The following is a 14,406-nucleotide window of genomic DNA, read 5'->3' as shown; positions in this document are numbered from 1 at the left end:
GTTTTCGGTTTTTGTAATTAGGTTTTTAAATTCTGTGAGACTACATGACTCTTTGGAATTTGGTAGGGCATTCCATAAATTTATTGTGTCGGGTAAAAAGGATGTGGCATAAGTGGCAGTTCGACTGTAAATTACTTGTATTTCAGAGTTATTTCTTAAACTATAGCTTGTAGTTTCGGAGACGGAGTAAATTTGAGTAGGTAAATTAATTTCTCTTTCAAATGATCACGAAGTTACCTACACAAAATGTTTAATTTTTAAAGACATTTACCTGAGTATGCTAGTCAATTTATCTTATAAAGTTTCATTAAGTTACCTCCACAAGATTCAGTTACAGTAATCAGTAATTAGCTAGGGTGAATCCATTCTCTCAGGCAGGGGAGTATGGTGTGTTTTCTACTCCACTGTCTCATAACTGGGAGTCTCACAACTGGGAGTTCTCACAAATGGGAGTAGACCAAAGCATGGTAGTTACGATGAACTTAGTGCTACGATAGTTTTGTGCAACCGGACCCAAATTCCGAAAGTTGTGGGTCGTTCTATACCAGATTTATTGGATTTGTCTTTTGCATCGATGGCATTATCCATTATATGATAAAGTGAGATATCAATATGCTAAATGTTCATGGAAAACAAATAATTTTACATCTGGCGGACCAATCCGATTTCAAATTACCTGCTGGTGAAAAGCTATAAAATAAATCACGCGCCCAAAAAGTTTTTTAATTTAGATTTAACTTATTAATTTCAATAATCTTGCTATTTTATGTCACGAAATGGTGTTTTTTATTTTTTCGTCCACTTGATTGCCATGGCAATATGTATGGCTGTGTCGTACTGACACAAGGTCACGGAACCTTCGAGATTAGACGAGACTTTATGATAGAATACGATATTGATGAATATTTGCTACTTTAACAGCCTACTTACACATTCAACTGAAACACGATAAGGTTTTATTGTAGCATTGCATAGTGGGCGCGAAGAGTGGCTCAATAAATTATTAATTGATCAGTAAGGTTCTTTAAATTGAAGTGACGGTGGTCATGACAGCCGACTGACCTATATATCAACATGGGGCTTCTGCTTCAAATCTGCAGTAGCGTTGGATGGACCGCATCTTCATCAATTTCACTGCCTCGGATATTAAAGTTTTGATAGTGTGGGAGATAGGAAGACAAGGTGGCTGATGGTGGACTTTGCTGTTTCCCCGTTTTATGACTGTGAGTGAGTGAGTGAGTATGCTTTTATGCCGCATTTAGCAATATTCCAGCAATATCAGGACGGGGACACCAGAAATGGGCTTCACACTTTGTACCCATGTGGGGAATCAAACCCGGGCCTTCGGCGTGACGAGAGAACACTTTAACCACTAGACTGCCCCTTTATTACTCCGAGACCAGCTGCATGAACTATACTGCTCGTAATCGATGCCAGTTTTCTTACCAAGTTTCAGGAAATGAACTTAATGGAAGCTGAGCGTGGAAAAGAATTCTTCTTGAGACCACCAGTTGGGCAGGATATGACTGAAGGGACGGCCAGCACCTAACATCATCACGTTGTTGATTGTGTTTTGTTTTTACCGCCCTGTAGATAATTTAGCTGACCCGATGAAATATTGCACTATCGATCGACAGCATCAACACCCAACACCTGGGTCTTATTTCCGGAAAGAAATTGTGTTGTTATGATTTTCGTGAACGTATATTTATATATGGGAGGTACGCAAGTCACACAAAGTGTACTTAGTACGGCAGTCATAGCGCTGACTTTGCATTTTGCAAAGGAGATTGATCTCAACGCTGATAATGCAGTTCCTGTATACCATAAATGAGTGAGTGAGTGAGGAGCAATAGAGTGAGTGAGCAGAGGGATAGAGTGAGTGAGTGAGTTGAGTTTTACGCCGCACTCAGCAATATCCCAGTAATATGACGGCGGTCTGTAAATAATCGAGTCTGGACTTGACAATCCAGTGATCAACAGCATGAGCATCGATCTGCGCAATTTGGAACCGATGACATGTGTCAACCATGCCAGCGAGCCTGACCACCCGATCCCGTTTGTCGCCTCTTACGACAAGCATGGGTTACTGAAGATCAATATTCTAACCCGGATCTTCACGGGTCATACAGAGTGAGTGAGTGAGAGTGATGGATTAAGGGAGTGGGTGATAAAATTGGTGATTGAATGAGTGAAAGAGTGGATATGTGTGAAAGAGTGAGAGAATGCGACCGTGAGTGATAGAGTGAGTGAGTGACTGAATATATGAAAGGAAGGAAGGACGAGTGAGTGAGCGAGTGAGGAGGAGGAGGAGGAATAGAGTGATTGAGTGAAAGGGTAAGTGGATGGGTGAGAGAGTGAGTGAAAAGATGGGACGATGTATGAGATGAGATATGGGATTAAAGGAGTGGGTGATAGAGTGCGTGAGTGAAAATGTGGGTGCATGAGTGATAGAGAGAGTGACAGCACACGCAGGTTGCATTCTGGGAATTGACTCGGCGAACAGAGCAATTAGTTCACCCCATCCTCGGGAATCATTGGAAGAGTCGAAACGGGACACTTTAGTTTCACTAGTTCACGTGCCACTAGACTATCGTAGTGCACGATATATATTATATAGGCCTACATATAAATGATTTTGCTATCATATTCTACACCCAACTATCTGTGGCGCCGCAGTTCGTTGAGAGGAGTTGTGCCCTTGGGCACATCAGACACCTATGATTGTAGGTTCGAATCCAGGTTCAGCCCGATAATGTGTCTTTGTCGTTCAGCACCATACCATCGTAGATTTCGAAGTGGTAAACCGGGTTCGATTCCCAACATGGGTACAAAGTGTGAAGCCCATTTTTGGTGTCCTCCGCCGTGATATTGCTTGAATGTTGCTAAAAGCGCCGTAAAACTATACTCATTCATTCACTCACATGCCGTTATACAACCGGAAATTGTCTATAACTGAAGGAACCCGTAGACACATTACCGCAATACTGTCGACCTTGTGGCTCTAGAGATATGTCCATTTGGGCGATATTTTTTCTCGTTGGCTGCATTTGTTGGTTAGATGCAGTGACTGCACCACATACTGGTCAGATGTATTCATAAGTCATAAAAACTGCACTGACGTTTCAGCGATGATTAATCATAAAATAAAATTTCATTAAATATTCACCGACATCTTGTTCGAGCTTTGACTGTTGCGTGGCGTCATGGAACAAGCACATTTTTATCAAATTGTGTTTTGTCGAGGCTGGGGGTCGGCAAAACGTACTTACCCTTTTTGCAAATGTCTGGTGCCATCATTGATTTTCAGCGATTCATTCAAATACTGTTAACCGGAAATATTCTGCGTCAGTTTATATTTTGCGAATTTTGCGTTTCTCTTCCCCACGCAAAAACATTCTCGGCGTAGTAATATTAAGAATGTAAATTTACATCAAGAATATCTTAGACATCTTATTCATGAAAAGACACAGACAAATTCTACACACAATAATAACAAAATAGATGTATATTACTGTAAAACATTACTGCAGTCCCCTTTCCGCATAGTGGAATCTGTTTCAAAGACTAATCACTGAGACTGGTTATCTGCTGGCGTTGACTTTTAATATTTTTAGCGATCTGGCTTACGAACCATTGTGACACCGCTCACTGTCGGAACGCAAGTGAGTCCGAGGTGTTTAGTAGCGAAGGTAACGAAAACGTCGAGTGAATCTGAATGATCAGCGGTCATATTGAATCGGCGATTATATTCTCCTTGATACTATTTAAGATAAACTAAGAACACATGTAATTTAAATATTTGTGTCTATATGTAAATACTCACATGTACATCTACACTGTCAGATATTGACTACCAAAGAGATCAAACGAGTTTAAAAGTAAATGATTAATAGATTGCCAATGAACCGTGTCTATGGTCAACATTGCATTTTTTTTCAACGATCGTTAAAAATGCAGATAGATTATGTTGCTTCAGGAAGATACTTTCTCATTGATGCTCGAGATGATTCGTTATCGAGTAAATATCTATGGCGTTTCTTGACCACGGACGGGATTAGTGGAATTCACTTGTAAATCATGCTCGCAAACATGCATTATCCTTGAAAATGAGTCCAAACAGAAAGGGGGTGGAATGTGGGAGTGAGAGGTGGGTCTTATGTGTGAATACTATTCTCTCAGATCTCCTCTGATGTCTGGACAAGTGTTTACTTGACGAGATCCTGGGGTATTAACAACCTGGCAATTGACGGTGCCAATACTTCGGTGGGTGTACGTTAAGTTGTTGGTTAAGGTCATCCTGAGGAAATCGAAAACGCCAACGTCGAAGAATAATCAGTCTCTAATAAACAGATAAACAGATAAACAGATACCACAGGGCTTATAGAATAAGATTGTCAGACAACTGCGACTAAAACCAATTTTCATTAAATAACGGTGCCGTTGAGTATTGTGAGTGAGTGAGTTTATGTTTACGCCGCCCTCAGCAATATTCCAGCTATATGGCGACTGTCTGTGAATAATCGAGTCTGGACCAGACAATCCAGCGATCAACAGCATGAGCATCGATCTACACAAATGGGATATGATGACATGTGTCCATCAAGTTGGCGAACCTGACCACCCGATCCCGTTAGTTGCCTCTTACGACAAGCATGGGTTACTGAAGATCAATTCTAACCCGGATCTTCACGGGTCCGTTGAAAATTTCTCTGAATGTCTCCCACAAAAAGTCTGGAATTACTTAGCCCGGACACTGAAGGTGGAACCTTGATTGGAAAGCTTCGATGTGAGAGGTCCAATAGAAAATGAACTTGGATTACGCTCACGTTTAAAGTAGGAGTGCTTATAGCAATGATCAAGCCATGTAGGGACACCAGAAATGGGATTCACACATTGTGTCCATTTGAAGAATGGCATCAGGAGTGAACGCTTTAACCACTAGCCTACCCCACCACCTTTAAACAGGAGGCGGTGGGGTAGCCTAGTGGTTAAAGCATTCGCCGTTCACGCCGAATACCGAACGAACGATTCCTCACATGGGTGCAATGTGTGAAGCCTATTCGGGTGTCCCCCGCCGTTATATTAATGGAATAATGCTAAAAGCGGTGTAAAGCCATACTCACTAACTCGCTAACACACTCACTCACTCACTCACTAAAAGGACCGCATCCGTGGTGTAGTGGTTAGAGCGTCCGCCCGGAGAGCGGAAGGTCGCGGGTTCGATCCTCGGCCGCGTCATACCAAAAGACGATAAAATACTTTTTGGTCCCTGCCTGGCGCTCGGCATTAATGGGTACAACAAGGACTAGTCGGCTCGGAGTCTGTATACTGTGTCTGAGTGGGGTATTCATGCTTAACTGCGGCATGGTATCTCAGTGAGCTGGCACTATAAAACCAGCTTAAGTCTGGGCTAGTACAAGCAGCGACACATACACACGTATGCACGTCGTCATATGAGCGAAATATTCTTAAGTACAACGTTAAACCCTATTTCACCTCACCTCACTCACTAAAACAGGAGTGACAGTGACAGTGGTTTGCTCGCCACGACGGTTTTGATTTCCATCTCCGTCTCAGGGCATCCCACTTTCAATGGTTTCCTCATCTTTGGTGCTGCTGAAGCAGCCCTGCCAGCGTTACACCATACTCACTGACTCGAAATATTCACCTTCTCTAATACCGACATGTTCAAGTGGCACTACTTAGTGTTAAAGAGTCTTTAGATTAGCATCAGCGTAAGAGCCTTACATAAAACCTTCCTCAAGGCAGTACAGGTCACTTCCTAATACCTAGACCACTAGAATTAAGGTAAAAGCCATAATTACTCATTACTGGCACAAACAACCCCAGGAAGACGACCCAGAACTGTGATATATGCATTACGGCTTTAATGCTGATTTATTTTATATCATTAAGCAAAATAAAAAAGGGGTTCACAGACTGAGAATTTCAAAAGACGTTGTAAAAGCCTCTTCACTTAATTTCAGACCATGTTTGAACGAGTACAATGGGACTTCCGGGTTTCAATGAATCTGCAGAATGATAAAACGCATCATCAAGTTTGAGTAAAAATTCATCTTCATTACCATTCTCCGAGTAAGCCCTTTCGATTGATGATACAGGAGACCACCATTTGCATCCCAAATGCACTATGTGCTGTTTTTAGACATGAGGCACTTACGTACCTGCCTGGAATTCTCCAAGTGGATTCATTGGAACTGGCTTGTAGTGAATTCTCCTTGTGTGGGGGTCGGACGAGTGTAAACTCGTTGAGCCTGTGGCGCAGGAACCATTGGATAAAGAGCTGTGGCAACTTCCAGAGTCGAAGGTTTCCGCGTTCCTGGCCAGGTCTTTGTGGTTGAGGGACGATAATGAGGTGTTGACAAGAGTTTCATTTGCAGTATATTTTCCCTTAAAGGATATTCCGGCAGGCAGTTCGAGTATGACGGAATTGACAATCATTTCTTCATCGACGTCCCTTTTAGTAGCAGCCCCTTTTATTCATCCCTTTGGTAGCAACCTCCTTGTAGCATCCCTTTGGTAGCAACCCCCTTGTAGCATCCCTTTGGTAGCAACCTTCTTGTAGCATCCCTTTGGTAGCAATTCTTTGACTGCGTCCCTTTGGTAGCAACCCCCTTGTAGCATCCCTTAGGTAGCAACCTTCTTGTAACATCCCTTTGGTAGCAATCCTTTGACTGCATCCCTTTGGTAGCAACCCCCTTGTAGCATCCCTTTGGTAGCAACCCCCTTGTAACATCCCTTTGGTAGCAATCCTTTGACTGCACCCCTTTGGTAGCAACCCTCTTGTAGCATCCCTTTGGTAGCAACCTTCTTGTATCATCCCTTTGGTAGCAATCCTTTTGCTGCATCCCTTTGGTAGCGATTTGTCAAACGTACGATATATGTCAAGGGTGTATGGCAATAAAGCACGAAAAATAGATTTGACTGAGTCACATGACGGTGATCACGGTGAACTACTGTTATAAGTAACACGTTTATAACGAAACGATGGATACACCAAACTGTATAATTCGCCCAGGTCACTTGCTGTATATTTTATATATAAAACGAACTGCGGCTATAACGAACTAAAATTAGTAATCCTTTGGAGTTCGCCATAACCGTGTGGGAATCCACCTGGGGTCTTCCGGGTGACTCATTAACCGTTAGGGTACCACACCGTCCCTATTTTCGGATTAGGTAAACCGACTTGTTGAACTACCTTAGGCTTACCTTTATAACGGTAAAATTATATCATGCCAAAGATTGAAATATATTGTATATTTTAGATTGTACTGCCCTATACATGTTTCGGACATTTTAAGCCCTTCATCGAATGAAGGAGTAAATCCAAACCAATAAGCATGCTACAATTTGTCGGAACAAAATAGTTCTAAACATCCGTTCGTCACGATTGAAAGAGACCAAAGTGGCTACTGGTACCTACATGAAAATCTGTCGTTGTAAATACTTCATAAGCCCATCTTACATAATGTATAATTTAACGGTAAAATGCTTCCAAGATAAACAAGCACTTTTTATCCCCCTCACTTGAAGACCAGTATCAATGCTAACAGTGAAGTCTTCACGAGAATGAACGATTGAATCTAAGATGGCATGCGGGTTCAATTCCCGCGAAACAAATGAGTTCTTAATTATAGGCTTCTAGAACAAGGAAGCATTAACGGTCTACATGTAGCTACAACTGCGTTGCGAAATTCCAAAACCGTTGATGTTATCTTCAGAGCTAATAACATACATTAGATGAAAGATATTTTTTCTCAAAAAATCTTGTTTGCGCAGGTGCGGTTTAATGGATAGAGTTACCCTACTTTCACCGGCATCAGTTCCAACTTGAAACAGATCGGTTCCATTTATTGATAAAAACAAATTCCAGTTAGTCGAAAATGGAAAAATTCATTATTTTAACAATCTTTAAATATAAAAAGGTTTGCCATTACAAGTAAAATATGCTTAAAATATCCATATATAAGGTTCTCATATTAATGCGTAAAACACAGAAACTGGGGTTTTTATGCCCCAACCACATATTTTACATTGGAACTAATGTACTATGAATGTTAATGCGCAAATTGTACATAAACTTGTGCTTGTTGATGTGCACGTGCTTATGCGTGTCTACATCTGTTAGTTGTATATCTTTGCACGTGTCAACCATTGTTTTCTATGAACGTAGCAAAAACATCTAAGAATCTGATGTAAACTTTCCACCTGTTGAACAAACAATGAATGTTTGTTAACAACTATAAACCGGCTTCTTATGTAGGTGCCACACAGGTTTCAGGGTAATCGACACGCATGGCAGGGTGTAAAATTCCAACAGCAGTGGCTATTTAAAAATAACCATCTTGTCTGATATAGCTGTGATATAGCGATATATCTGCAAAAACGTTTTGCAATAGAAATATTCTTGTACTTCCACACGACCGCATTATACGGCGTCAAAAGCGAGCACACGTTACTCGTCTCCATGTCTTCGGAATGAACATCTAGGAATGGTTCCAGTCATCGACATCTGATTGGCTGAAATGCTCCGTGTATCGCGTCTATCTTTGGTCATGTTTCTTTGAAATCATCGGAGGTAGCGTTACGGAAACGTACGACGTCGAGGACGGCGTGGGACTTTGGGGTTTTTAAATTCCCTATCGATTTGTGTTTTAAAACAAGTCTGACCAGAATCTTTGAGCGAAGAGCATGCTTCAAGTTTGGTCTGTAATTAAAGAAAAACACAACTCATCTGCCTTGGTAGCATTACACTGGCGACGGTGAAGTTTTTCTTCAAGAACCCAGTTCACAATGAACTGGGAACTGTTCTGCAAACATTACCCGGACGCGTAGCATCACAGATAACTGGGCGGTGAATCAATGTTGCTTTAGCTTCAATTGCTTTTTTCACACGATCTTTTTAAACAGTTAGCGGTGCTGATAATTACTTGTTAACGCCAATTACATGTGTTTTTATGTTGTTTTTTAATCCCGCACAAAAACAAGACGCCGCGCAGCTGTTCAACCAACTGACGTTAACAAGTGATGATATGGCACACCCGATTACCGAGATTCGTTTTGATCAAATCGTAGATTATTCACACTTCATCGGCATCTTTAAGCTCTTATGCCAGTCGAAAGAGTTAGTTTAGATTTACGCGCCTTTTAGCAAAATTATAGCAATATCACGGCGGGGGACACCACAAATAGGCATCACTCATTTTACCCATGTGGGGAATCGAACCCGGACCTTCGGAGTGACGAGCGAACGCTTTAACCACAAGGCTACCCCAACCCCATCCGGTCGTAAGAGGCTACTTAGTTGATTGAGTGGTCAGTATCGATGACTTGCAGTTGATTGATGACGAGTCAGCGGATCCTGATGGCGTAGATGGTTGTTCATAACATCAACCACGTCGATTATTGAAGTCGTCGTCGTCGTCGTCCTGTAACTGGAATATTGCTGATGGTGTCGCTACAAAAACATCCACATCGGTATCTTTAATACCCGTCATTCCAGACAGCAAAGGACGGCGTTTAAACATGGAAAATGAAGATGTATTCGCGAAGAAAAACCTTTGTGCTTAATCAATGTTCGTTGTGAACTTCTTTACCCACCTGTCGACAAGAGATAGACCACGGACCGTTAAACTGTCTCCATCTTGCCTTCTGAGAGAGTTCCAGCACTCAGCCCGCCATTCAGGTTTTCTTTATACAGTGTCTCCATCTCCTGTTGTGTCAGATGAGGTGTATGTGGGCCCCGATGCGGGATAATCATTCACAATTAAGTCTAGATTCAACCGGGTCTGCATAAATGCCTGCTGTACACTCACTAATTTCTTTACTTCTCAATAAGCTGTTAAAGCTATCAGACATGTACCTTTTTTACGAAACCCCAAATGGCCTGTTCTTGTCGGTTTGTAATGCTTCTAGAACACGCGACTATCGGTCGTTATGCTAGCGTATTTTAACCCTTATTGTCGCTATTATTATGAACTGTGATGCTTATGTAGACAGCCGTTGGTTCCAGCTTCAGTCACCATCGAGAGCTGTGATGCTAGCGTAGATGGTCGTGCGTTAATGACTATCAATATGAGCTGTGGTGCTAACGTAGATGACTGTTCGTTAATGACTAGCAATATGAGGTGTGGAGGTCAAAATCATCTTCAGATATAATGCTAGTGTAGATGACCGTTCGTAACCACTATCAATATGAACTGAGATACCAACGTAGATGGCCGTTCGCTAATCACTATCAATATGAGCTGTGATGTTAGCATAGATGGCCTTTCGTTCACCACAATTGGTATGAGCTGACATGCTAGCGTAGATGGCCGTTCGTTATTCACTAGCACTATAAGTTGTGATGGTTACTTTCATTAAGACATCTTATATTCATTCATTCATTCATTCATTCATTCATTCATTCATTCATTCATTCATTCATTCATTCATTCATTTCATTCATTCATTCATTCATTCATTCATTCATTCATTCATTCATTCATTCATTCATTAGCTGTGCGGCAAACGAAAGTAGCCGTATATTACTTCCAAGAATACTATCATCATCAGCTGTGATGCCAACGATGATGGCGCCTCCTCACTGCCCGTAATCGCCACTATCATTCCAGTTTGTTTGGGTTCAAATGAGAATGAATGATTAAATAACTCGAAATAGGGATAAGTGCACAAAACATAAATAAAACACATGGTCCTGAAACCTCTGTACCCTCTGATGCGATACCACCAGTGCCCAATAGGCATACTAGTATCTTAATATTTGGTCTAGGTACTTCCCAGCATCAAACTGTTCACCAAAGGTTTAGGTAACTTAGGCATCATAGTATTATGTGTTGTAAACTAACCCACCGTGTCCAATGGATTCGGGAGATATTAGATCTTATCATCTTCCTCATCATAATAACGAGTGTTAATGTTGCAGACCCTCGTAGCAGAGACGCTGGTTCTGGCCAAGACGCATGGCTATGTGGAGAAGATCGAAAACGAGCTCGAGGAAGAGCTCAGACGAGATCAAAAGGAGCCACCGAAACAAATAGTAGCCAGGTGAGCTGAATTATTTCATTCGAGTTATGGTCAATATTGGTATTAACCTGTATTTAAATTAGAATACAGCAAATGATTCATTTTATCATAGCTAGGCTAAAGACGTACTACCTTGAGAAAAATATGTAAAAATGGACCACCTACATTGAACACACCTGAACAGGTGACCATCCACATTGAAAATACTTGTAAATACCTGAACAGGTGACCATCTACATTGAAAATACCTGTACAAGTGACAATCCGCAATGAAAATGCCTGAACAGGTGACCATCCACATTGAAAATACCTGAACAGGTGACCATCCACATTGAAAATACCTGAACAGGTGACCATCCACATTGAAAATACCTGAACAGGTGACCATCCACATTGAAAATACCTGAACAGGTGACCATCCACATTGAAAATACCTGTACAGGTGACTATTCACATTGAAAATACCTTTACAAGTGACCATTCACATTGAAAATACCTGAGCAGGTGACCATCCTTATTAAAAATACCTGGACCGGTGACAATCCTCACTGAAAATGCCTGAAAGGGTGACCATCCACATTGAAAATACCTGAACAGGTGACCATCTACATTGAAAATACCTGAACAGGTGACCATCCACATTGAAAATACCTGAACAGGTGACCATCCACATTGAAAATACATGAACAGGTGACCATTGACATTGAAAATACCTTTACAAGTGACCATTCACATTGAAAATACCTGAACAGGTGACCATCCACATTAAAAATACCTGAACAGGTGACCATCCAGATAGAAAACACCGGTACAGGTGACCATCCACATTGAAAATACCTTCACAAGTGACAATCCGCAATGAAAATACCTGAACAGGTTACAATCCGCAATGGAAATACCTGAACAGGTGACCATCCACATTGAAAATACCTGAACAGGTGACCATCCACGTTAAAAATACCTGAACAGGTGACCATCTACATTGAAAATACGTCAACAAGTCACCATCCACATTGAAAATACCCAAACACGTGACCTACAATACTGAAAATATTGACTTCTATATGGACTTATAGGTAAAACGAACACCTCCCACATTTGAAAATAGCTTGAAAATCGACCATCCACAATTACAAAAGGTAAGAAAATCAATCCTCCGTATCGGAAAATTCCGAAACGAGCCTCAACGTTTGAAACGGAACCTTAAGTTCGCATTTGATAAGCTAAAACAGCGCTAGCCACACCTCACGCTTGAAATATCTTGAAAAGCACTCTTCCATGTTTCACATAGCCATTGATCCTGCACAAGGAAGTCATGATAGCTAATATATATCGTCAGTGCAAAAGAATATCCAGTTTTGGCTATCCAGAGAAACAAATTTCATTGGTGTAAAGTTAAAACTGCTGTGAAAATTGTAGTGGAAAATCTGAAAATCAGTAATGACACCTAGTGTTTGAGAAAGAGGTAAGCAAGCCCTGCACTGCCCTGCACTGCCCTGCTCTGCCCTGCTCTGCCCTGCTCTGCCCTGCACTGCCCTGCACTGCCCCTGCTCTGTTGGTAGCAACCGACATACATACGATTTGCCGAGAAATATCTTCACAGCCGATGGCGCACATATGTACGCCTGCAACAAAGTACCAGACCAGATAATCAAATGATGGATGCACCAAAAAATCCAATTGTTAATTTGGACAACCTTACGTGTACATATTATGCAATTTGATACATGATGCAGTTAATACAATGGCACGATGCAATTAAAATATAAAAGGGAACCGTTGTCATATTTACAAATACTCCAACGTGCAACGACATGTATCTACTTTTCAAGGGAACTATGGACGATTACAGACTGACTGGCGGTAGTGTTTTAGACAAGTATTGTCGCAATACTTTCACAGATTCCTACCAATTTAAATCATGTACCAGGGTAAGGCCACTGGACGGACGAGTCTGAGGCGGCTAAAGAAGCACATTAACTTGTTTTATGTAATTGAAAGAATTGTTTTCAAATTTGAGTATTTCTGTTTAAGTGTATTTCTGTTCTGTAATACGTAAACTGTGACTGGAAATTCTGTCTGAAAATATATTAGTTCAAGTCAGTGAGTGAATGAGTATGGTTTTACGCCGCCTTTAGCAATTTTCCAGCAATATCACGGCGGGGGACACCAGAAATGGTCCTAAAACATTGTGGTTCAATTAAAGAGTGCTGTAAGAAATTAATGACAAGCACATGACCCCTGCAATGTTTTAAATTTAAATGTTATGCCGACAAAATTGGCTCTATTGTCTTTTACAGAGTTACTCCTCCACGATACACGCCAGCTGTTGCGTACTAATATCAAACATACGTTTTTAAAATGATAAATCAAAATATGAAACATAAGCCCAAGTACAAGGATTATAGTGCTTTTTGTACAATTTGTTAACAGTTCCAACTTCAATTGAAAATTAAATCTAAGATAAAATCAAATCAGAGGCATAGTAGGTCTCTACAATGTATTCCTCAACATCATTTTACTCAACTGGAAACCCGGCGTCTAGACTCATGGGCTTTTTGTCGCATTATCCGTTAACCGATATTTATTTCTGTGCGATGTTGTTTTCACCAAAATGTCAAGATAATGGAATTACTTAATAGATACATAAATAGATACATCACTTTATAGATCCTCTCAGAATTGGTCTGGATCAAAGTTTATGGTGGCAGTCACTGTCTGATCCAACCCCGATTGCTGATTGCTGTCATACACCTGGCATATTGCTGACTGCAAAGAAACGAAATATTTAATTTCTACAATTAAATAACGGCGAAAAACCTCTTTCCATATTAATCCAGGTCACAAATCAGTTGAAGTTAGCAGCATTGGGCCCGTAGAGTCCTAGGATGGGTGACTGTGTTTGGCAGCTTGACTCCTGAGAGTTTGTAGGAATTCTGTTCAGTCCCACAACGAACACATGTGATACATTTGGTCTCACCTTAGGCAGCTGAGTATGTTCAAAAATTGCCTCTGTTCACCCAGCCGAAAATGGGTACCCGGTGGGATAATCCATGTGACTATAACCTTCCAGCGTCTAACAGGCAGCGTGGGTTATCTGGGGTAATAATGTGTTAGCGTCAAGAGCATGCTTACGAGCGAGGATATGTGCGTCTTATGAATATGCACTATTATTCATTACTATTCATCAGTGATTATATCAGATGTCCGCGTTAACATGATCCACCGTCACAAACACACGCGCGGGCACGTCAAGCATTCACTTGAGGTGAGGTGAAGTTGGGATTTACGTCGTGCTTGAGAATATTTCGCTCATATGACGACGTGCATGCGTGTGTATGTGTATGTGCG

At 41.2% G+C, this 14,406-nt stretch overlaps 1 protein-coding gene across 1 annotated transcript in view; it reads left to right on the top strand.

Moving 5' to 3' along the window:
* LOC124270375 overlaps positions 1-14,406 on the top strand; it is a 154,747-nt gene that overhangs the window by 55,301 nt on the left and 85,040 nt on the right. Inside the window, exon 2 of the mRNA XM_046705414.1 lies at positions 10,955-11,076. Within this exon, the coding sequence (XP_046561370.1) occupies positions 10,955-11,076 (122 nt within the window). The remainder of the gene's footprint in view (positions 1-10,954; positions 11,077-14,406) is intronic.

Source organism: Haliotis rubra, unplaced genomic scaffold, assembly GCF_003918875.1.
Source record: "Haliotis rubra isolate DU_JTF1 unplaced genomic scaffold, ASM391887v1 Scf151, whole genome shotgun sequence".
NCBI classification, from domain to species: domain Eukaryota; kingdom Metazoa; phylum Mollusca; class Gastropoda; order Lepetellida; family Haliotidae; genus Haliotis; species Haliotis rubra.
Note: the sequence above shows the minus strand (reverse complement) of the source record. Positions and strands in the feature narration are given on the sequence as shown.